Below are 24,318 nucleotides of genomic sequence, written 5' to 3' on the forward strand. Positions count from 1 at the left end.
AACTCAGGTGCAGGCAGAGGCACAGAAACCCCCACCCCACCCCCGAACACGTACCCCGGCCCAGGGGCTGCGTCTCCGTCCTCTCAGCTTACAGAGGGGAGAGAGACGTGGGCAGTGCCGGCAAGAGGCGCCCTGGGCCTGGCGGAGGGCTGCCACCCTGGGGAGTTTCCTCCTGTCACCTGGTAAAATTCGGGGGACGTGTGGGCGGAAGTGGGGGAACTTCTCTCTGCACAGCTCCAAGGATCGCAGAATCACTTCTGACTGCCCCCCCCCCCCCCCCGCTCAGCTATCCCAAGCTATCAACCTCCAAGAGGGGGGTAGACTGCTTCTCCCCACTTGACAGGTGACAAAACTGAATCTGAGGAAGGGCACACCAACTGCGGGCTCTGAACCTGAGTCTCTAGGTGAATCCCGGGTCACCTCCTTCTAGACGAAGACCCTTTGCCCTTACCTGTGAGGACGGTGTCCTCCTGTGACTACCCCGCTTCCTGGTCAGCTCCTAAATTGTGGTTCCTTGCTGTGTCCCAGGAAATAACCAGTGTCCCTGTGAGGGGGGCGTCTTCCTGTCTGGGGAGCAGAGGGGTTCCACGGCCACCTGTCTCCACCTTGCTCTTCCAGACGGATCTGCTCTGCACCTTGTAACTTAAAGGCACGGGTAACATCTGTGATGGCCTGGCCTGGGTGTTCCTTTTTTTTTTTTTCTTCTTCTTTTCTTCCTTTTATCAGAACCTCAGGCCTGATAGTCTGTTCGCTAGCCACTATGCTATCTACCCCCACCTTTTTTTTATTTTTCTTTATTATTTTTGCCACTAGGGTTATGACTGATGCTCAGTGCCCTCATGACTCCTAAGTTCCCAGTGGCCTTTTTGTATTTTATAGAGGGGGAGGGGAGGGGTGGAAAGACACCTGCAGCCCTGGCCCACCATGCATGAAGCTTCCCCTCTGAAGGTGCCGGCCGGGGTATGCGATGAGTCAAGGACAGGACAGTGCCCACCAGGCCAGGCGCGTGAGCAGAGGGGTGCTTCCGGCATTTTCCAGGGGCCAGGCAGAGACCTGGGCACTGCCGCTGAAGGAGAGGGAGATGGCACCTGAGTTCTCTGTCTGGCATATTCTTCCTGCTTCTGAAACAGGAAGGGGAAGAGGACAGCACAAGAAGACAAGCCATCGTGCGACAACCCTGTTAACGGGGCTGGCCAGGCAAGGTGGCTCCTGAGCTGAACTGGGTGACAGGAAAGAGTCACCTGGACTGGACCAAGCCATCTTGACCACAGACTTGGTGGGGGGGGGGTGCTCCCTTGGCTCTGCATTCCCTGGGGGTTCTGTAAGGAAGGGGGGACAGAATCCAGGCCCCCTGGGGTGTCCTGTGGGCCCACGTGCACCCAGGCAGAGATGAGGGGGACCCCTTGTCCCTATGTCTCTGGGGCTGTCTGACCCCTCTCTCTCTCAGGCGAGGGCTCCCTGAATGTAGCCCACCCTCTTGGTTCCTGACATACCTGAGCTTACTTTAGTGCTAGCCCACACGCACCGCCCCCCCCCCCCCCGTCAACCCACTTCCAGCAGCCCTTTGGTGCCACCAGGACCTTGGACAGAACACGTGTGTTCGTGCCTCAGTTTCCCCATCCATAAAGTGGCTGTAACAGTGAGGTCACTTGCAGGGCTACTGAGCCCTTAGATGCCGGGTTCCCAGGGTGCCCCGCTGGCTTTCTGTCCCACAAAGCCCTGAGTGCTTGGCGGCAGGAAGTCACGCCAACCGCATCCACTGGGAATTGGAGGCCTGGGGGACACCCCCAGACAGAACGGCAATTAACTGCGTCCTGAGAGCTTAAGGTGACAACAGAGCTCCTGGGGGGGGTGGGCAGAGCCCCCCTTGGTGTCAGAGTGCATACTAGGCTTGCCTGTCGAGCCCAAAACCCAGGCACAGGAACCCCAGCAAAACTGTCCAGTGGCACCTAGACACCTGTCTGAACAGGCCTGTCGTCTCCCACCACCCCCACCCCACCCCCACACACACACACAGTCAAGAAGATAGGTTGGGCCGTGCCTTTACAGGCACAGAGCTGAGTCCCCGACACTCAGGCCAGGATGGATCAGAGCCTGCAAGGTGCCCCCCCCCCCGAATCTGGTGCAGGCAGTGTGCAGGCCACGGGGCAACTCGGGCACACTCTGCATGCCCTGGCTTGTTTGGAAGGCAGGCGTAATTAGCTCTCTTCACTCAACTTCTCTGCGCCTCCCCCCTCCCGCCAACCCCTTCCACACACACACACACACACCTCTAAGGAAATTAGAGATGTGACAACAAACGCCCAAGGCGGAGGACCCCCAGACCTGGCAGCGGGGAAAGGGGGGGCGGGGTGTAATTGGTGAACCCGAGGTGAATGAAATAATTGGGAAAGTGAGGTGTGAGTTTGTCACTGAAGGTGTGTGTGTGTGTGTGTGTGTGTGTGTGTGTGTGTGTGTGTTGGGGGAGGGGCCAGGTCTAAAAACCCAGTCTGTCCGCTTTATGCACAGCTTCCGATACAGTAATTGCTATTTTCTGGTTTCTGTTATCTGCACTTTGGGGAGCAGGGTGCTCCCTCCCCCCAATGGCAGTCTTGGTTTGTGGGGGGAGGCATTTCCTGGGTCCCTGGGGCTGTGGCCTCTGCTCCCAAAAGTCGAGGTTCGCGCCGGACTCCGTCCCAAAGCCGTGCTTAAGACCGGCTCAGATAAGAGCCTGTATAATGGCTGGCATTTAGACACTGCTTATCTCCAAGCAGCTCCCGGTTCTTCATCGATTCCCCCCCCCCCCAGACATTTTTCATTGTTTTGTTTTGTTTTTTTCCTTTCTATTTTGATTCGATTTCAATATCTGTTCGAGATCCTTAGAGCTCCCCAGTTTGGGGGGATGGAGGCAGCCAGAGCCACCCTGAGGGCACAGAGGCAGGAAGCTCATCTATGTGAGAGTCCCCGTGGGGGGCCATGGGGATGCAGGCAGGTGACCTCTGCCCTGGTGTCCAGCCCAGGGTCCTGCGGCCGGAAGCAAGGTGCTTATAAGGCCTGGGCCTCCAACATCCAGGCGCTGGGTCCAACGTCACTGGGCTGGTGGCAGCCGTGCTGGGAGCAGGCATCCTTGTTGGGTCTAATCCCACCTTCTGGCAGAGCACACTCGCTCCCTGTAACCGTCTCCCTAGACACCGAGGGGCTTTCTGCTGCTGCCCCACTGTTGAGATGCAGAGCCCCCGAACTGCCCACAGTCCCCTAGCACCTGGGTCTGGGGTCCCAGTATCCCAGTCCCTGCCCACGGTCCCTGTGGAGCCAGAGCCCCCCCTCCATCCTGCCTCCCCTAGCCCAGCTCCCCAGGCTGCCTGCGCCTCTCCTCACCAGCTCTCCTCCGCCCTCTTAACTCCTGCCCTCGCCCCCCTCTGCCCACGGCTGCTTGCCATGCGTGGTGTTATCCTCAGCTTGTGGTGTCGCCTCCACACCAACCCTCCTCTCCCTCCCCCTTTCTCTCTCTCTCTCTTTCTCTCTCTCTCATACTAGGCTAGTGCCCCAGACATTAGATGGGGCTAAGAATATGTCTGGGTGCAGAGGGCTCTGAGACCAAGGCCTAGAATGGAAGCCTCACTGTGGGCGTCCGGGGGGTGCTCCCTCAGCTTTGGGTAAGTCACTGTACCCCTCATCTGCCGGAAGTTCCTGCCCACCCCGTGTCAGACTATCTGCTTTGTGGCATGTGGGGGGGAGGGGGGACAGACCTCAGAAAGGTTGCCTTGGGGACCTGGGGAATAGCTCTCTGCCTAATGCACTGCTTTGTCACGTGCAGGACCTGGGTTCAAGCCAGGCCCTCAGCACATTGCAGGGAGCTGTGGTGCCCACCCATCTGTCTCCATAACAGAGGGAGGAAAGAGACCTTGGATATTGTCAGTCCCCACATTGGCCATTGCAGGGGCAGTGGGTGAGAAGCGTTATCCAGCGGGCCTCTCGAGCTTGGGCCTGGGGGAGGCCCACTGAGCAAGAGTACAAGCTCCCTGGGCCTCAGTTTCTCCATCCGGGAGTCGGAGGTGATGCCATCGACCGCTGTGAACTCGCCTGTCCTCTGCACCCACGGCCCGTTGCTTTCATCCTCGGCACCTCTGGGCAGAAGTGGGTGGTGACTACACCCACAGTGGCTTTGTCTCCCCTCCAGGGCACCAGGGGTGAGGGAGGGGAGCTGACCTGGAGGGTGGCATCAGCCAAGGGCCACTTGGAGCCCGTGACAGCCAGGGGCCTGGGGGTGGCTGGCTTCTGCCTTTAGGTGGCAGGAGAAAGCCGGATCCCAGGCCCCTCTCTACTCCTCCACCCGCCATCCTGCCAACACCATCTGCCCATCCCCGTCCCTCCAATGGGCCCCGCAGCCAGGCCAGGCAGCACAAAGACGTGCAGATTCACTTTGCGGGTTGATAATGCTGCCCCACCGGCAGAAATTAGGCAGTGGGATGCCTGGGCATGCGGGCAAGGCAGAGGGTTATGGCGGGGGCCTGGTGCAGGTAGTTTCACGAGGGCCTGCGGCCCACCCTGGCCCCAGCAGCTGCACCCACACATTTTCAAATCAAAGAAGGCGCCTCTTCAGAGGCCACAGGCATTAAATATTTATCAGCGATCTGCACATATGTATTTGATAAGCGGCCTGCCAGGCTTGTTCCTTTTGTCCTGCGATTTCTCAGGGGAGGAGGAAAAGAGGGAGGGGGGTGTCTCCCTCCCCGGGGATGGTCCCCGTGTGTCTGACTCCTGACCCAGGAGGGTTCTGGGAACCAAAGCTGTGACTGACTTGGACTTTGTAGAAAGCAGAAGCGCCAGGTGTGGGAGGGAAGGCGGGAAGGTGGGGCCTCTGGAGCTTGGAGCCTGGAGTGTGGAGACAGCACCAGGTCCAGGTCCCCAGGCTCCTTCTGCTGGGTCAGTCTGGGGGTGGGGGGAGCAGGTGCACCAGACAGTGCCCCCCAGGCTGGAGACCCACTCACCCCTGCGCCCTGGCAGCCCCGACCAGGCATCCCCAGCCAGTCAAGAGAGCCAGACCAGAAATGCGCCCTCACAGGCCAGGGCGTGAGAGTCTCCCATCTGCACCCCTAGTCTGCCGCCCCACCACCCTCCTCCCGGCCGTCATGGCCAAGGCATGGAGAAGTTGAGCCATGCCAGCGTGTGCGTGGGTATGTCAGACAGAATGCAGCCATGCCCCTCCCAGTCCCCAGGCCTTCATGCTAACACTCCTCTGTGTCGTCTTTCCCCCCAGCACCTTCGGAGAGCTGAAGACCGTCCGCCTGCCCAAGAAGATGTCCGGCACAGGCACGCACCGAGGCTTCGGCTTCGTGGACTTCCTCACCAAGCAAGATGCCAAGGTGAGCTGCCACCCCTGGGCATTATGTCTGGAGGGAGGGGCCAGCTCTGTGTCATCCCCCCCCCCCCAGTCGATTAACAAGTAGGCTTCCCAGCCTTGCCCAGAGAAGGTTCCTGGCCCTGAGCCCCCAGCACCCCCTGGTGGGAGCTTGTGGGACTCGGTTTCTCTCCTTCCTCACTCCTGGGGGGCCTGGGGTGTGAGCTGCTACAGGACCCAGACACAGAGTTCACCCCCCCCCCCCCCCGCTCTGTTTCAGAAGCATGGCGGCCCCTCTGCTGTGGGGCTCAGTGTTCCTGCTTCTTGCTGCTGTGAGCAGGCCAGTCAGGCCAAGTGGGCAGAACTGGGGGAGGCACAGCTGGGGTGTCGAGGGCCCTGGGAAGCGTGCGGCTGCTAGACCCAGGGAACTCTGCCAGCCACCTTTGTCTCACTGTCCCCTGCTCAAGTGTCAGCTTTGTTGTCCTGGGGCCGGGCAGCTTCTCCCCTTTCTCCCAGGCTGCGGGCAGCTGCCCCTGCCCCCGCTTCAGCTACCGGGCCTGCAAACAGCGTTCTCTTCTCTCAGCCACGGGCTCCCAGCCCCCAGCTGCCAGAGTGGGGGTCTCCAACTCTGCCACCCCACTCATGAGTGGCTCAGCATAAGCAGCATATGCCCCATGTGCCTCAGTTTCCCCCCAGCAAGTTGGTAGGTGAGGCTGTTTTTTGTTTGATACGGTGCCCAGGGCCCCCAAGCATGCATGATACCGCTGAACAATTCTTCCAGCCCGATGGTCTAGTCTTTTTTTTTTTTTTTTTTTGCCTCCAGGGTTATTGCCGGGGCTCAGTGCCTGCACCATGAATCCGAGGCTCCTGGAGGCCATTTTTCCCCCCTTTTGTTGCTCCCCTTGTTGTAGTTGTGGTTGTTGTTGTTGATGCCTTGATGCTGGTCGTTGTTGGATAGGACAGAGAGAAATGGAGAGGAGATGGGGAGAGAAAGATAGATACCTGCAGACCTGCTTCACTGCCTGTGAAGCAACTCCCCTGCAGGTGGGAGCCGGGGGCTCCAACCGGGATCCTTAGGCCGGTCCTTGTGCTTTGTGCCACCTGCGCTTAGCCCACTGCGCTACTGCCCGACCCCCGCCATCCTAGGAGCTGCCTAGGAGTCTTTTTATGAGAAGAAAATGTGAGCGACAGAGGAGACACATCAGCCCTGCCCCCACCATCCTAGGAGCTGCCCGCCCAGATGCTTCCATGTAGTACCTGGGATTAAACCCAGAACCTCCCTTGTTGTAAGGTGTGTGCTCTGTCCACTGAGCTACATGTGGCCCCTGGCTGGGTTACTGTCCAAACAGGACCTGGCAGGGGCTAGGTGGTGGCCCACTGGCTTGAGCACACATATCACCATGCACAAGGGCCCAGGTTCAAGTCCCCAGTCCTCACTTCCAGGGGGGAGACTTCACTAGCGATGAAGGAGGGCTGCAGGTGCTTCTCTCTCTCTCGCTGTGTCTCCCCTCTTCCCTCTCAATTTCTCTCTGTCACTACCAAAAAAATTAAAAGAGGGGCCGGGTGGTGGCACACCTGGTTGAGTGCACACATTACAGTGCACAAGGACCTGGGTTCAAGTCCCTGGTCCCCACCTGCAGGGGGAAAGCTTTGCAAGTGGTGAAGTAGTGTTGCAAGTGTCTCTCTGCCTCTGTATCACCCCCTTCCATCTTGATTTCTGGCTGTTTCTAGCAAACAAAATAAAAGTAATAAAAAATGTTTTTAATTAAAAAAGGAAGCATGGATGGACAGACAGACAGGGCAGGGCTTGGGCTGGTGTCGTAATTTCCTTGGATGGTGCACTGCTTTGCTGTGTTTGCAACCCAAGTTCATTCCTGGCCCCACCTCACTGAAGGAAACTTCAGTCCTGTGGTCTCTCACTCTCTCTCGCCCCCCCATCTCTCCCTCCTTCTCTCTCTCTCCCCCCCCGCCCCATCTCTTACATAAAATAAACAGCAGGGCTGGCTCCCAGTCTGTCTGCAGTGGGTGGTGAGGAAGGTGGCACTGTGACAGCAGTGATCCTGAACAGAAAAGGATGGCAGAGAATGTGGGGAGCCCCTCAGCCAGAAGCCTCCTCCACGGGGGTCAGAGTCACTGTGGCTCTGGGCTCTGAGACTCGGAGCAGAATCCACGTGCCCCCTAGGCACGAGGATAGAAGGCAAGGTCCCCACCGGGAGGTAGCAGGAGCAGAGAAACCCCAGAGCCCAGCCCTCTGGCACTGACCCTTGGGGCCCCTCGACCCCCCCCCCCCCAGCTCCGAGCTCAGGAGGAAAAAGGGCCGCAGAGGACAGAGGGCTGACTGGCTGCAGCCCGGGGCGGCTCCCCCCACCGAGTGCACCTGCCTCCTGCCAGCTGGTGCCTCCCCCAGGTCCCCCAGGTGCACCACGGGCACCTCTCCCGTGCGGGCTGGCCGGGGGCAGGAGGGACAGGCAGCAAGGACGTGGGACGCAAGTGTCTGCCGAGCCTGCGCCTTTAATCTCCCCGCAGCCAAGCCGTCTTTGTACTTTTGCAGTTGCAGCTGTTTTTATTTGCCACCACGGCTGTTGTTTTAAAAGGTCTATTTTCACATGGAATGTTATCCAATTAGCAGAGCAATGTGTTGGCTTAAATAAACACTCGGGGGGAGCCGGCAGCCGGGGCGAGTGAGGCAGCAGCAGGGCTGGTTGGTAGGCCCGCACTCCCTGCGGTAAGCAGACACCACTGTCCCCCAGTTCGTCCCCCCCTGGGATGGGGTGATAGGGAGCAGCCCAGGTCCCCACCCAGCACAGGTGCAGCGTCCAGCATCACCCTTCCTAGGGGGCTCTGTGAAAGGCTCCCAGAGGCAGGGGCAGTGCCCACAAGAGCGAACACTCCACACAGCATGGGGTAGGTAGGTAGCTGGGCCAGCCGTGTTCCAGAAGTCCAGTGGTTAGTGCCATGCCCGGGTTAGCCAGAGCTGCTCTCATTGACTGTGCCGGCTCTGACAAGTGACACAGGTGCGAATCCCAGTTGACTGGTCTCCACCGGGGGAAACTGCCTTGCTGCCCGTTGGCAGGTGGGAAGACTGAGGCCCCCGCCCAGGATGCTCCTGTGTCTCCCTGAGTGTCAGCTGCAGGCACATTCAGGGAGGCCTGGTCCCGCTTTGGGGTGTGGCCTGGTCCTCATCCACAGAGCTTGGAAGCAGGGAGAGAACACTCTGGGGTCCTGAGCCCTGCAATGCAGGGCAGAGACTCAGGCTCAGCCTCCACATCTGGGAACTGAGAAGCTAGTGTGGGAGGGGCTGCCTCTTGCCTTTGCCTCTGTGATGCCGATGATGGGGGGGGGGGGGGGCAAGGAGGCCAGGCAGCAAAAGCCACAAGTGGCCCTCAAGAAAGCAAGGGTGTCTCTCATCTTTTCCCCAAACCAACAGGGGCCACTCTGGAACCTGGCACGTCCCCTCCAGCCTCACCATGCATGACCTGGGGCCACCTGACATGGCCTCTTCCTCTCAACTCTGCTCTGCTCAGTCCAGGGGAGTCCCCCTTCACTCCCCCCCCCCCAATATTTCAGTGAGGGGAAGGACTAGAGCAGCACTTAGGTGGTACAGAGAACTGAACCTGTGGCTTCTGGGGCCTCAGGCATGAGAGGTGGTGTCCTAATTTTTTTGAAAATAGTTTACTTATTTTAATGATAGAAAGAGACAGACACCAGAGCACTGCACAGCTGTGCTGGAGATTGAACCTGGGACTTCTGGGGCCTGAGGCGAGCAAGTCTTTTGCAAGACAGCCCTAAAAGGTGGTGTTTTAACAGGCTGAACTATGTCTCCAACCCTGACTTAGGGTGTGGGGTCTCAGGAAACCCTCCAGGATTGTTAGGTTGAATTGGGATGAAAAAGTGAATAAATGGAGGGATGGATGGATGGATGGATGGATGGATGGATGGATGGATGGAAGGAATATCTGCTTAAAAGACTCACAACATCCCAGCCTGGAAGCAGGCCCCTGCACGTTTCTCAGAATTGACCCACAGTCCTCTGTGTCTGACCTGGAAGAGCAGGGGCCCAGCCCACGGATCAGTCACCCACGTGAGCACAGACCCCACAGATTCCAGCGACCCACTCCTACCTGGCTCCCCCCCACCCCCAAGTGGGGACCAAATACCACCCTGGGAGCTTGGCGCAGGAACATGCTGTCACCCACAGGGAGTAGTGACGGACCTCATGGGCCCTGCTTCCCAGGCCATCCCCTGCCAGCTCAGGTGGTACCCGTTCCAGGCTCGACACAGATGGTTCAGGACAGGCTGGTGGCATCTGAGTTCCGGGGACACAGCGTCTGCCAGGGAGAAAGGGCCACCCCATCTCTGCCTGACAGAACAGATGGGCCTAAGTGCCCAGGGCCTCCAAGGGCATCTCTTCCTGCCAAGGGCAGTGCCTGGCCCTCTGTCGCCTAAGGAGGCAGCTGGGCTACAGGGCTCATGGCAGGAAAGGACAGGGCACCTCCCAGCCTACATACCCTCTACCTCAACAGACGGGAGGCAGGTTGTGGGGGGCAGCTCTGGACTCCCGCATACCCTGCCCAACCCTGGCTCTGCCCCCTGCAGGAAGAAGGACAGCCCACCCCAGTGAAGAGAGCAGGGCAGGGAAGAAGGAGGGCTTGGGACAGGCCAGGCGCTTAGACCACCCAGAGAAAGGGAGCTGTCACTGCCTTCCATCTAAGGGACTATGCAGGGACAGGGAGATGGGGACAAGGGGAGCAAGCTGGCCAGCTTTCCTGACCCTCCTTCCACCATCAGCACCTCCTGACTGCTCTGCCTCAGGAGCAGGGCCAGAGGGAAGGCCAGGCAGGAGGAAGGACTCCCAGGAGACAAGAGCACACAGCTCCATCAGGGCTCTGAGCCTCTGGGTCCCACAGTGACCCCACCAGAAGCTGTAGGGTCTCTCCTCCTTTCTCTCAAACAGAAAGGAAAGAAGAAAGAAAATCCACTGGGAATGGTGTGGTCTTGCAGGCGAGTGAGTGATTACTCTAGGTCAAAGGGGGGAAAAAAGTAGACCCTTTAGGCCAAGGAGATATCTCAGTACATGAGAGTACAGGGCTTACATGCCTGAGGTCCCAGGTTCAATCCCCAGCTCCATCATGTGCCAGAGCTGAAATGGTGCTCTGGTCCCTCTGTCTGATAAAAATTGTCTTAAGGGGGGTCAGGCAGTAGTGCTTTACAGGCGGTGAAGCAGGTCTTCAGGTGTCTATCTTTCTCTCCCTCTCTCTGTCTTCTCCTCTCTTGATTTCTCTCTGTCCTATCCAACAATGATTAATAACAAGGGCTACAAAAATGGGGGAAAATGGCCTCCAGGAGCAGTAGATTTGTCGTGCAGGCACCAAGCCCAGCAATAACCTTGAAGGCAAAAAAAAAAAAAATATATATATATATATATATGGAGGCCCTTTGACTCCCGGGAAGCAAAACAGGCAGAAGAAGCCAGGTATGGAGAGAGTAAAAGGGCCCTAAGGTTAGCTCCCCACACCCTGAGCACCGGGCTGAACCCCCACACCCCAGAGGAACAGATGGCAGGGACCTTGAGCGGCCAGGCCTCTGCTGTGCCCAGAACTCTCCTCGCCAGGCATCCTTCCTCCTCACTTGCCGTGGTACTGAATAGCCCTCATCCAACTCCTGTGGTGAGACCCGATCTCCTGGCTTCCCCAGAGCCACTTTTAGCCCCCCCAGTCCTGAGACAGTCTGAGGCTCGGCCCACAACCTGATTTCCTAGTAATTCCAGAGGCCCGGCCCCAGGGGGAGAGAGAAGCTGTGTCCTAACTCCAGATACCAGGGCCTCCGCAGCCTCTCTCTCTCTCTCTCTCTCTGCCTTCCTGTCTGTTCCAGACCAATGGGAGGCAGGGCCTGTGTCTTCAGAACAGCAGCTCCTAGCATCCCCTCCGTGAGCCCTCCCTCTCTCCCTCCAACATGTGAGGAAGTGGCTCAGAGAGGCTGGGAGCTTGCCCAAGAGTACACGGTGTGTCGTGTGGATGTGGGGGGAACTAAACACCCCCAGGATCATTGCAGCGAGCCTCGGGTGAGAGGCAGCCTCTGAGGGAGGGGGAGAGTGGGGCCTGGAGCAGCACCTGGAGGAAGTGGAGCCCTCTCTGACTTTTGTGGATGGTCATGGGGTCAGAAAGAAGCGCAGAGGCCAGGGAGACAGCATGATGGTTTAGCAAAAAGACTTTCACGCCTGAGACTCTGAAGTCTCAGGTTCAATCCCCAGCTTCTTCTCCCAGAGCTGAGCAGTGCTCTGGGAGAAGAAAGGAAGGAAGAGAGGGAGGGGTGGGTGATAGGAGGTGGCACACCTGGTTGAGTGCACACGTTACAATGCACAAGGACCCAGGTTCGAGCCCCGGGTCCCGCCTGCAGGGGGAGTGTTTTGTAAGTGGTCAGACAGTGCTGCAGATGTTTTCTCTATCTATCCATCCCCCTTCCCTCTTGATTTCTGACTGTCTAAGTAATAAGATAATGATTTAAAAAATTAAGGAAAAAGAAGAGAGAAAGGAAGGAAGGAAACAAAACACATGTGGCTGCTAGTGGGGGGCCCAGAGTGGGGACACACCTCCACGGCCCTGTGCATGCCCCTCAGCCTCCTCCAGATGCGGCCCCGGCCACCCCTCCGCCACAGTGTCCCCAGGGCCACAGCTCCTCGGGCATCACCAGCGTAATCGCCCACCATGCCAGGCTCCCACCCCGGCCCCCAGCCAGGCTGTTCCTGCCTCGCCAGCTGGGCGTGCCTGCATACGAAAGCTCAGAATGGCCCATTCCAGCTCCGAGTCCAGATGCATTTTTATATCCGCATGGAGGGGAAGAATGCAGAGGCTCTGCTGGCAGCCAGAAAGAGGTTTTTTGTTGTTGTTGTTGTGTTTTTTTTTTTCTTTCTCTTTTTTTTTAATTAAAATAGGTGGGGGGGTGGCGAGGGAGAGAGAGGTCTTCCCACACCTGGCCCTTCTCAGGGCAGCACAGGACGGTTCCTGAACTTGTTGGCCACGGTGTCTAGTTTTCAAAAGATGCCTATCACACGCACCCCCAGAACTTTCCAGATACCCTTTTATGCTGCGCCTCCTCCCCCCGCCCGCCCCCCAAGCGTGTGTGCTAAATCCGGGTGAGCTTTCCCAGGGTCAGTGTGTTTGGTTCCTTGAGTGCTAGAGCACAGTCTTACAGGTGGGGTGTGCTTGAAAGCAGACGTGGTGGGGGGATTATCTCACTGGTTAAAGCACAGGACTTGCATGCACAGAGCCCCAGTTCAGTGCCCAGAATCAGCATGTGCTGACAGCAGTGCTCCCAGTTGTCTCTGTCTCTCAGGCCCACAGAGTCCTCAGTGCCAGGGAGCCAACACCACCGGTCCCCACCCCTGCCCTAGCCCTTTCCATCCTCCCAGAGCTGTGGCTATGATCCCAGTTGCCAGACAGGGAAACTGAGCCTGAGCCGAGCCCCCCTGCATGCCCACCCAAGCAGGGTAGCTCAGGGCCCTCTGGACATATTGTGCTCTCCAGGGACCTGGGGCATGTGGGGCAGGGTCTGGCTGGCCGCTGTCCCCTGACTGTCTCTATCCTCCCTCCCCTACAGAGAGCCTTCAGCGCCCTGTGCCACAGCACCCACCTGTACGGCCGCCGGCTGGTGCTGGAGTGGGCTGATGCAGAGGTGAGCCTGCAGGCCCTGCGGCGCAAGACAGCCGAGCACTTCCATGGTGAGTCACCCCACTTCGCAACCCCCGTCTTCTCCCCCCCAGAGGACACCACGGCGGGGGGGCGGGGGGACGGTGCTAGCAAGGACTACGGCTCATGAACAGCACTGCTGGGCCAAGGTGTCCCGTAACCTGGCCGCTCATTCGGCTCCTTCCCCGTTGAGTCTTTCCCCGGGGTGTCCCAGTGCATGGGGAGGGGGGGCACTGCGGGGCCCCAAAGGAGCTGAGACATGGCCTGAAGGGCCGGGCCACACAGGCCTCCTGCAGAGGGGACTTGCAGGTCATCACAGGCTTGGCACCTGGTGACAGGGAGGCTAGTGGAAGCAGAAGGCTCACTCCCCAGGGCCTCACTCCTCTCCAAGGCTTTGAGAGCGAGTTGGGGGTGGGGGAGGTGTGAGGACTCCCCAGAGTGGGCCCATGGCCCATGGGAGGCTTAGCAGACATTCGTCATCTCGTCCCAGCCCCGCCCGGCAGTGTGGATACCTGTGTCACGCAGTCAGTTCAATGGAGCTGGGGAACATGAGGAGAGGGGCGCCAGAAATCGGGGAGCCGGGGCTGTGTGTAGCTCAGCCAGCACCTCTTCTCAGCCATGTCAGCTATGCCCATGCAAGGGGCTCTCCCATGTGCCACCCCAGGGGCCCCCAGGACTATGGGCTCAGCTTTCCTGTGTCACCCAGCGTAGCCCCCATCAATCCCATGAGCCCCTGCGGCAGCCTGGGCCTGAGCCAGCCTGGGCTCCTGGGGCCACAGCCACCCAGACAGGACTTAGTGGCACGGGACCAGCGACCCACCAGCATCTGTGGGCCCGCACTCATCAGCGGGCTGGGGCCAGGGCTGTGTCTCGGGGCCACAGTGCAGGAGCAATGCTGACTGGAAGGAAGATGGAGTGTGGGGGGAGGGGGGCCTGAGGCAGCCCACCTGCAGGCTCATCCGGAGATCAGACCTCTGGGACCTTGGGGGCACAGCCTTGAAGATGAGTCATCAGCATTCGCTGTGTTGTCTGCGCTCGGTAGCAAAGCGGCGTGTGATAGACCTCAGAAAACCGAGGATGCTATTATCAAGGCAGAGCAGGACACGGGACAGGGAGTTTTAGGGCCCTGGAAGCCTTGTCTTAGTGGCTTCTGATCTGGGATGGACCTTCCTCAGGGGCTGTGACACCCGGAGGTGTCGTCACACCGAGCACGGGCAAGTATGTGTGTGTAACATCCCTGACAGGAGGCTCCTCTGTGCCCCCCCTGGTCTTTCTAGAAGGTCGTGTGTGATTCTCGGGAACTCAGGTTTAGGAGCATCCAGGGGGCTGGGCGGTGGTGCACCTGGCTAAGCACATATCACCACCGGAGCCTGACATGCAGGACACCCGCTGGCATGGGGTGTCACCCCACAGGGAGAGACAAGGCTACTCTGGGCTAGTGGGATGCGGCCAGCCCAGCAGTCCTGTAACATCTTGGTAAAGGTCAAGCCAGATGGAAGAGGTGGAGAGGGAAGGGGGAGCTCCCTGGGTAGCAGAGTGTGGAGAGCAGTTCTGGGTGGTCTCACTCACGCTAGTTTGCATCTCATAGCTTCCGGGGGGGGGGGGGGCATGATTCCCCTTTTCCAAGGTGCAGACTGAGGCCCAGAGAGGTCTATTGCTTGTCTGAGAGTGCAGGGCCTAGCCCCCACAGAGCTGAGGGTTAAACACAGAAGTCAAAGGAAGACAGAGGAAAAGCCACGGCAGACAGGCAAGTAGGCACAGGGCCCGGGCAGGAAGTGCAGGAGAAGGCAGACTGGAAGTGAGCTGGGGAGGGAAGGAGTGATGCACGGCTGGCCCCAATTCAGGGAGCAGAGGCATCTGCAGGTGCAGAGGCCCTGGGACAGCAGCTTCTGTGCAGCAGGCCTCTGTGGTCTGAGAGCAGGGCCTGATGCGGAGTGGCCAGGAGGAAGGCTGGACAGCCCAGCAGTGCTTTCTCACCAGAACTTGTGGGGTGTGATGGGATGAGGGGTGGAGAGGGTGCCTTAACCCAGTCCTCAATGCCAGCCTCCGACTCGTGCTATAGGGGGGTGTACATGGAGGGGAGCAGGAACAGGGTATACAGTGTCCCAGTAGCAAGGACAGTGGCCTGGGTGGGGACAGAGATGCTGGGAGTGAAAAGTGGGAACCGGAGCCATCAGACCTGCTTCTGGAAGCCTCTGAGGGGCCGGTGGCCTGGGCTGAGCGCAGGCCTGGAAGCCAGAGGTGAGGGAGTGCTTGCTCTGGCCCTCGGGGTGCAGACGCCCATCAGAGGCGGGCTGAGCCACGAGATGTGAACTCATCAGCATACAGATGTTATTTAAAGCCTGCGCCAGCTCTTGGCCGCCCCCCACACCCTTCACTTAATCACTCCCCAGGCCGCAAACCATCAAAAGCCCAGGAGCCCGTGATCCCCATGCCAGCCACTCCAGCCCCAGCGCCTGCGCCTCCTTGATCTGGGCCCAGGCAACATAATCAATGGCTAAAACCCAGGGGCAGGGAGTTCCGGCAAGTATGTGAAGTCATGGAATTGATTATTCAAAAGACCTTGCCAGCCGCCCTCAGGCCCAAGGTGCCCTCCCCACCCAAAGTTCTGTCTCACTGCCCCACCTAGGTGCTGCCTCTGTCCCTTCCCTCCCTGAGGCTTGGCTCTAGCAGCCCCCACTCCCCCAGTTCAGGAGCGGTGCAAGACCCCTGCAGAGAGTGGAGGGCAGTGTCCCAGATTGTCACCAAGAGCCCTGCCTAGGGACATGGCCTCCACAGGTGCCCCTGGGGACTCAGGATGGCTGTTTGATCCCCGACTCCACAGGTGGCACCAGAGAGGGCTCAAAAGGGCCTGCAGGCCCCCCTACCCCACCCCACCCCCAGCCACACCAGCTGCAGAGGGCAGGGGGAGAGAGGGAGCTTGGGAGCCTGAAGCCCTCGGGGGCAGAGCCACTGCCTGGCAGCGGCTCCTAACACAGGCACCAATGGAGCCACACCCAGGGGCCCTGGGAGACAGCAGAGGACGGTGGTTGGGGGGAGGGCAGCTGGGCTGGCAACCCCAGGTCACCACCGGCTCCCCCTTATGTCCCGCTGCGCCCAGCCCCTGGCCTCATGTTTGAGCAATATCCCGCGCACTCTCTCTCGGCTGCCCTCCCCTGGGAGTCTCTGTCCGTGCGGGAAGGCGCTTGCTCCCAATCCAGCTAAATTGTTATTGACTTGTGTTCCCTGCGTTCCGCAAACATTTCACTCAGCCGTCGCTAGTGAGGCCAGGAAGCCCCGCCAGGGCTAACGGGGAAGCCAGCTGTGCCGGGCCATTCCTCCTGCTCCTCCTCATCGATCATGGAATTAAACTGACAGGAGGAGCCTCTCAGAGATGCCCGGGGAGGGGCGGGGCCGGGCCGGATTGGACGAGGGGCCGGGGGACCCGAGCGCAGGGTGGCCTTTGCCTCCGGGATGGGGGGGGGGGGGGGGGCGGCCGGGCTGCTTCAGGCCAAATCCAGAGGAAGTCAAGAAAAGCAGCCAGCAGAGGAGGCTGCCGGGACTGCTGGGTGCCCACTCAGAGGGCAACGGGGGGCTTATAGACAGAGGGGACGCCCCCAGGGAGCCGTGAGATGAGACCAGCCCCGGCCCTCTGGTTCACCGAAGGTGAGACACAGAGCAGTTGTGAGTCGTTTGGTACCACCCCGACATTCGCCGAAGGTGTCCCCTGCGAAGTCCAGATCCGGACCTCTCCCGAAAAGCCCGAGCCCCTGGCCCTACGTTCCCGAAAGGCAACAGGGCGTGTCCTTGCCACAGTCCACACTCCGCCAGGTCACCCGTCACATTGCCCCCGGCCCCCTGTAGCTGCTGTCATTCCACCAAAGATGTCACCTGTTCCTTCCAGCTTCTGGGGCTGGAGAGAAGAGGGACAGCTGGCTTGTTCCCCTAGTGGAGAAGAGAGCCCTAGGGTCCCAGGCAGGCTGCCCTTCCAGCCTCCCCAGGCTGAGCCCTAGACCCCCCCCCCCCCCCCCCCGGCTTAGCCAGTGACCCTCCCTCCCACAGGCTCAGCCCCCCCTCACCCCAAGATGGCCAGGAACCTATGCCTGGAGCCACCATGCCCCCAGGGCTGCCCTGGAGGAGGCCCACCCATGGCCCCATGCCCTGCTGCCCCCAATCAATAGGAGCAGCAGTCGGGCAGCCCCGGCAGCACTGCCCACTCCAGGCCACCTGGCCTGCTCCGTGGGGCCAGGTCCCAGCAGCAGTGACTTTCCAGACTGTTTTGAGAGCAAGAAGACAGCTGATGCAGGCAGTCAGGTGCCACTGCTGGCCCCTTTAGCACTTTTGTAGTTCCTCACCTTGGAGGCTTAGTGCCTCTTCCTCCTCTCCTGAGGGGACCAGCATAGCCTCAGGTCCAGGGGCGCCACCGTGGGTGACAGGGGTAGCCCACAGTCAGCCCAGCCTGGAGAGCCTGTGGTGAAGTGACTTGCCAGTGATGTCACCCAGTTCAGAGGGGTTCCAGTTTTTGTCACTGTTATTTATTTATTTAAAGAGATACAGACAGACACAACACCAGAGCTTCACTCTGGCACATGGGATGTCGGGGATAGAACTCAGGACCTCATGCTTCCAAGTTCAGTGCCCTGCTCACTGCACCACCTCCCAGGCCCCAGGGGCTTTCTGTGTGTGTGTGTGTGTGTGTGTGTGTGTGTGTGTGTGTGTGTGTGTGTGTGTGTGTGTGTTGGGGGGGTTCCTCTGGGAACCCCACCTTGTCTCTTTGGCATTTACCCCCAGTGTGGGGCCCTGTGCTTTCTCACCCTACCCCTTCCCCCAACTGCCCACCCCACCTGTGTCCTGTGGGGAGTGACTCACCTCAGGCAGCCTCTAGTGACACCCAGTGCTGCTGAGGGCCGAGGGATAGCTCACTGGGTGGCACAGCCCAGAGCCACGTGGGGGCTCCAGAGCAGCAGAGGAAGCTCCCAGGCTATGCTGTGCTTCCCTCTGTCTGTCTGTCTGTCAGAAGAAACAAGAATGAAAAAAGGTCAGCCTAGGAGCCATGAAATCACACATATGGGAGGGCCTGGCACCACAAAACTAAGACAGAGAGAGAGAGAGGGAGAGAGAGAATGAGAGAGAGAGAGAGTGTGTGTGTGTGTGTGTGTGAGAGAGAGAGAGGGTGAGAGAGAGAGAGTGTGTGTGTGTGTGTGTGTGAGAGAGAGTGTGTGTGTGTGTGAGAGAGAGAGAGAGAGGGAGAGAGAGAGAGTCCATCCAGTCGATGCTCTGTGAGTTCAGCCCTACCTGAGGTACAGACACTTCAGGAGGGAGTCAGGATTATGCCCATGGATGCTGTCAGATCAAGAGGCAGGGGGCCTCCTGGGTGGCCTCCGGGCAAAGGTGTCAGCGATGGAGGTGAGGTCTGGCCTGGCCAGCTTCGGGGAGTGAGCAGCAGCCCCATGCCAGGCCTTGTGCCCAGGGCTCCCCTCAGCCTCCTCCCCTCCCCCACCCAGAGTGGCAGTTCGCTGAGTCTAAAAGCTGTGGGTTTCCCCTTCCGGCAGGGCTGCCTATCTGCAGGGCCAATGAGCAGTCCCAGAGGGCCCTGGGTGGGGGCAGGGGAACCTGTGGCCAAGTCAGATTTATTTTTTTCTTTATGAGAGAGAGAGAACAGAGTACTGCTCAACTGTGATACGTAACGTACCAGGGATCGAACCTGGGCCCTCAGGCACGCAAGTCCCCTGGCCCAGCAGCTCACTTTCTTCCATGTTGAGCCACGTCACAAACCAGATGTCAGTTAGGGTCTGCAGCTCAGGCCCGGCCTCCCCCCATGTGGCCACCCACAGATACTGTGTCACAGTCTGGGACCCCCCCCCCCAGGAACAGTGCGCACATGTCCAAGGAGCCCTGGGGTGGGGGTTACCCACTGCCCTTGCCCCACACACAAGCACACACACACCACTAGCCATAAACAGAAGCCTGAGCACTGTCTTCTGGGGGCGGGGGTTAGGAGCCAGGAGGTGTCACTGTCTCCCCGTGACCCAGAGCACCACTGCCAGGGCCGCACTTGCCTCCTCAGCCAGAGAAAGCGTTTGGCCCCTGAGGTGGGGAACCGTGAGCAGGCCCAGACCTGCCCCCCATAGCTGCAGCCAACGGCCAGGGCATACCCACTAGTCCAGGCCACCCTGGACACCCATGCTGTCTCTCATCAGGCTCTGTGTCCTCTCTGATGGGCACAGACAGTATGACAGGGATGAGGGGGGCCGGGGCACCCCAGAACCCCCGCCAAGGCACAGAGCCACCCCAGCTTCCTTCCCTTCCCCGGCTCCCTTCCCATTGCCTTCCAGAACAAAACCCCATGAAGTGCCTTCTGGGGGGGGAACACCCCCACCTCCTACCCCCACACAGGGCAGCAGCAGCAGCCAGGGATGGCAGTGCGGCACGGGCTGGCATTCTGTCAAGGAATTAATTGAAAAATAAAATCATTAGATGGGAACTCCAGAAATGCAGGATCCGGAGGAGTGGGGGGGAGGGGGGCAGGACTGGGGGGCCGTTGGGGGCCGGCTGAGCTTTTTGTCACGTTAATTTCCCGGGTATTGATGTTTGGTGACATCCGCGGGGTGTTTATCTGCCGGCGCAGCTGCGGCGCTGGAAGAAAATGCGCAGCTTGTTGCGCTCATGTCGCGTTGACACCTTTCCCGGCTCTGCATTGTGTGTGTTTGCTGAAAACCCACTGAGGCTTTTGATGTCTGCGAGGGGGAGCCGAGCAGCTGTTCCCCCGAGCGGAGCGCGGGCAGGGCAGGGCCGCAGGGGTGCTGGGGACGCATCCTCCACGGGGGTCCCTGCCCCCACCCGAGCCTGATCTGCCGGAGCCCTCAGGGTGGCCCGGCCCCCAGATGGAGGGACTGCTCGTCTTCATTCTCCAAAGTCACCCAGAGCTGGGGTGACTCAAGGCCCCACCCTGGCATTGTCACTGCCTTCCAGGCCCGTCCAGCATGTGGCCCGGGGGAATACGCCTCACTCTTTCTAGCGCCCACTGGTCACCTGCCGTGACCTCCTGCAACAGATCCCCACTTGACGGGGAAGGAAACTGAGGCACGGGGGGGGGGGGGGGGCGGGGGGTTTAAGTCAGCAGGAAGCTCAGGTTTACCCCCCCTCCCCCATGGCCCTGGGTGCAGCTGCAGGTGCTGAGCAGCAGGGGGCATCAGCCCCTCTCTGCAGGCCAGTGCAGCTATGGAGCCAGCCAGCCACCTGCCCAAGGTCATGGGGGCCCTGGAGAGCCGTGTGAGCCGTGTGTGTGTGTGTGTGTGTGTGTGTGTGTGTGTAGGGGGGTCTCCATGCTCCCCTGCCTCACCACCCTCCTGTTTTCTGGGCAGGGTCACAGATGGGACAGGCTGGGGTTAGATCCGCAGCCTCCCCCTGCCCCAAATGGTAGCTGTGGGTCTCAGGTGCTCTCTCTGCACCCACCCAGCACAGAGGACAGTGGCGCTGCCCGGGGAAGGGGTCAGCCAGGCCCGGATGGTATGTCCTTTGCAAAGGGCCCATCCCGCACACCTTCCTTCCCTCCGTGGATGACTCCTCAGGCCAGGTGACCTCTTCAGAGGGAGGCACAGAGGGGCCAGGGGTGGCACACCCAGTAGAGCGCACATGTCACAGTGCACAAGGACCCCGGTTCAAGTCTTCAGTCCCCACCTGCAGGGGGGAAGCTCCACAAGCCATGAAGCCTTGAAGCGGGGCTGTCAGTGTCCATCTCTATCTCCCCCTCCCCTCATGATTTCTCTCAGTCTCTATCCAATACATAAATAATAAAAACTCAAGAGGTGTGTCTGGCTGGGTCTGCATCCAGGAGCACCTGGCCTGGAACGGGAGGGGCGGGGAATCATGGTGGGGGGCTTGGGCAGAGGCTGCCTGACTGCTGGTAGCCCCTGTTCTGCCTCTGCACCTCCCACCACCCACCTGCACCCCCCCTTCTGCCTCCCCTGCTCCACGCTCCCCCACAGACAGTGTGGAGAGAGCCGGCATGCCAACAGGGGGCAGGAGTGAGCTAGGGGCATTGGCACTGCCTGGGGAGGGGGCTCTGGAACTGGGAAAGAAGCACCCCTCCACCCTTCCACGGAGCTCCCTTGGTGCTCCCCTGTGGTGCTGAGAACCAAACCCAGGGCAGCACACTTGGAAGGCATGAACCCCGAGCCACTCCCCACTTCCCAGAAGAACATTCCAGAAGGAAGGAGTAGTAGGTTCTGAAGGCCCTGGGGTGGCGCTGGTGGGTGCAGGAGGCAGGGCGACACCCCAGCTGGCTGGGTCAGGGGTGGGAGTGGGGGGCTCAAAGATCAGGCAGGTGATGATGCTCAGGCCATGGAGGGTCCTTCAGGAGCGGGTGTGGGAGGCCCTTCTCCTGGCTGCTAGCACCCCTCCCGCTGCCAGTGCTTGGGCGGGGGCGACTGCAGGCCTGAGCTGTCCCCTTCTATTTCCCAGCTCCCATTACCTGCCCACAGATTGAATTTCCAGAGGCCATTGTGCGCCTCCTGAGCCCAACGATTAGAGGGAGGAGGGAGGAGGGAGAAGCCGCCCTGCCCCCCGTGGCACCCCGTCGTCAACCCCCCTCCTTCTCCCCGCTAACAAGCATGGAGACAACTTCCAGGCCTGGGCTCCTGTGAGTGGCCTCCCATGCCGCCTGTCTCCCTCCACTCACCCCTCATGTGACCTGTGAGCCCACTGTTCCAGCAGGGGCCCAGAACAGCACCCCAGACAGGGAGGTGGTGTGACGTCCAGGGGGCCAGGCTGTCGTCTCAAAGGGGGGATGTAAGGTCTGGGGCCTGAGTACAGGACATCTGCCTGGGGTCCTGGGTGGGAGCAGACATCACCAGCCTGATGGACAGACGGCCCAGGATATGGGAAGTTCTAAGAGGTCCAGATCACCTCAGTTCCTTTCTGGGGCTGGCCGAGTGCTGGGTGAGGAAGGCCGCTATTCCCACAGGCCCAGAGAGACCAAGGGTCCACCAGAAGCTCAGTTCCTCCTGGAAGCCTTCCCAGGGGAGGTGTTCAAGCCAGGGGAGAAAGGGGGATTGGAGCAGCCTCCCTTAATCCCTTGCTGCCTCCCGCCCCCCCCCCCCATCGGACGTAGGGTATCCACATTTTTTTCTCTCTGCTTTTGTCTCTCTGGGCTACCAGGGGGCATGGGTAGTGGCCTAGCAGCGCCAGTTCCTGGCCTAGTGGTCTCAGACTTGGCCCCGCACCCCCTTACCTGTAAGAGACTGTAGTGATGGGAAGCCAGGCGGCAGCCCACCTTCCCATGCACAAGGACCCAGGTTCAAGGACTTGGGTTCAGGCTCCCGCTCCCCACCTTCAGGAAGGACGCTTTACAAGCCATGACACAGGCCTGCAGCTCGCTCGCTTGCTCTCTCCCTCTCAAGCTCCCTCCCTCTCAATTTCCCCATCAAGCATTTTTTTATTGCCACCAGTGTTGTCCCTTGGGCTCAGTGCCTGCGTAGTGAATCCACCACTCCCAGCAGCCTTTTATTTATTATTTTTTTAATTAGATAAGACAGAATTTGAAAGGAGAGAGAAAGAGAGACACCTATAGACTTGCTTCACTGCTCGAGAAGCCTCTCCCCTGCAAGTGGGGAGTGTGGGCTCAAACCCAGGTCCTTGTGCATGGTAACATGTGTGCCCAACCAAGTGTGTTACTCCCTGGCCCCAAATAAATATCTTTAAAGAAGAAAGAGGTGCCGATGCCAGCAGTTCAGGGCATATAGTTCAGAGGGTAAAGCATTGGGCCCTCAAGGATGAGGTCTTAAGCCCAATTCTGAGCTATGCCAGAGCAGGCACCCTGGGTCTTAGAGTCTCTGTGTGTCTCTCTGTCTCTCTCTCTCCCCCCTCGCCCCTCCTTCCCTCTCTCTCCCCTTCTTATGTCATTATTGAATACAGCTTTCAATTAAAAGGAAAAATATTTGAGCAATTCTGACCTATAGGCCTGTCAAGAGAGCAGTAACAGGTGCTTGGTGAGCCTTGGTGTGGTCTCACATCTGTCTGCGCATCTCATGAGGCCTCACATCTGTCTGCGCATCTTCGTGGCCTTCCCTCTCCCCTCACGGAGAACTCCTTTGCAGTCCTCAGTGCCCAAGTCAAATGACCCCTCTCCTCCAAAGCCACGCCCAGTCCCCAATCCCTCCAGAGTCTCCCTGGAGCCCCTGGGCATCTGTTTACCCAGCATTTACCAAGCACCTCCCAGAAGCCTGACCGTCCCTCGAGACTCTGAAGCTCCTCCACCCCCCAACTCACATCCAGTCTTGACTCAGCTCCCCCAGGCCAGGTTGAGCTGGGGAGGGTGTTCTGATCTCCCCTATTCTTTCTTCATCTGCCACCTCCTGCCACATACACCCCCAGAGCCCCCCAAGAAGAAGCGGTCATTGGTGCTGGACGCGGTCCTGGAGCAGCTGGAGGACAGTGATGAGGACGACAGTGGGGAGCCCCTGCAGCCTGCTGCCGGCCCCTAGAGGGTAGATATCCTGCCGGGGACGCCTGGAAGGATGCCAGGGGTGGGGCGTCCAGGGCTGGCTCTGGGAAGCAACAAGGAACGGGACCCTAGCCCCATCTGACCTGCACCCCACCCTCACCACTCACCCTGCCTTCCACACACAGCCTCGGCGAGAGGGAGATGTTGTGAGTTGTGAGGACACCACAACAACTCATCAAGCATGAGCACCGGGTTCCAGAACCTTCCATCGGCTCCTGTTCCAGGGACGCTGAGCGGCGGCCCAGAGGCTGCTCACAGGCGCCCCCCCCCCCCCCCACCCTGCCCCAGCACTCAGACCTGGTTCAGCCACAGGGCATCTTACTAGCTCTGCTCAGGGAGGGACTGGGACAGACACTTCCAGTCTCCACCTGGTAAGAAGCAACATCCATGCCCCCGCCGCAGCTTCTCCAGCCTGGAGCCAGCCCACCTGAAAGGGGGAAGACAAGGCCAGAGTGGGGCTCCCACCTGTGACCAGCGGGGGTTGAAGAGGCCAAGGCCCCCACTCCTCCTGTGACACCGGAGGGGCCAGCGTGTGGCTGGGCCAGTGGATCTAAGTAAACACATGACAGTGTTTGCACTTAGTTCTCTATCTAGGGGCACGGGGGCAGGGGGCGGCTTCCCAGGCGTGTCCTCCGAGTGTCTTCAGGAGTGCTCTGTTGTTTCTGGAAGGGGCCAGCAGCTGCCCAGGGCAGGTCCCCAGGCTGTTAAGCCCCCGCCCCCGCACCATGCCCCTGATTCCTGTGGGGCAGACAACCCCCATCTGTCTGCACTCATCCTGCCTGTTCCCTCCCTCCCTCCTACCTGCCAGGTTAAGTTCGTCCCCATCCCTG

At 59.7% G+C, this 24,318-nt stretch overlaps 1 protein-coding gene across 2 annotated transcripts in view; it reads left to right on the plus strand.

Annotated features, from left to right (window-relative positions):
* The window catches only part of RBM19 (RNA binding motif protein 19), a 71,289-nt gene extending 47,228 nt beyond the window's left edge, over positions 1–24,061 (plus strand). For both annotated transcript variants that reach the window (XM_016190719.2, XM_060193037.1), the window contains exons 22-25: positions 5,240–5,345; positions 12,917–13,037; positions 23,359–23,471; positions 23,614–24,061. In XM_016190719.2, coding sequence (XP_016046205.1) covers positions 5,240–5,345; positions 12,917–13,037; positions 23,359–23,468 — 337 coding nt within the window. In that variant the 3' untranslated portion in view covers positions 23,469–23,471; positions 23,614–24,061. The remainder of the gene's footprint in view (positions 1–5,239; positions 5,346–12,916; positions 13,038–23,358; positions 23,472–23,613) is intronic.
* The last annotated feature ends 257 nt before the right edge of the window (positions 24,062–24,318 follow it).

The sequence above is a fragment of the Erinaceus europaeus genome, chromosome 6, assembly GCF_950295315.1.
Source record: "Erinaceus europaeus chromosome 6, mEriEur2.1, whole genome shotgun sequence".
Classification (NCBI taxonomy): Eukaryota; Metazoa; Chordata; class Mammalia; order Eulipotyphla; family Erinaceidae; genus Erinaceus; species Erinaceus europaeus.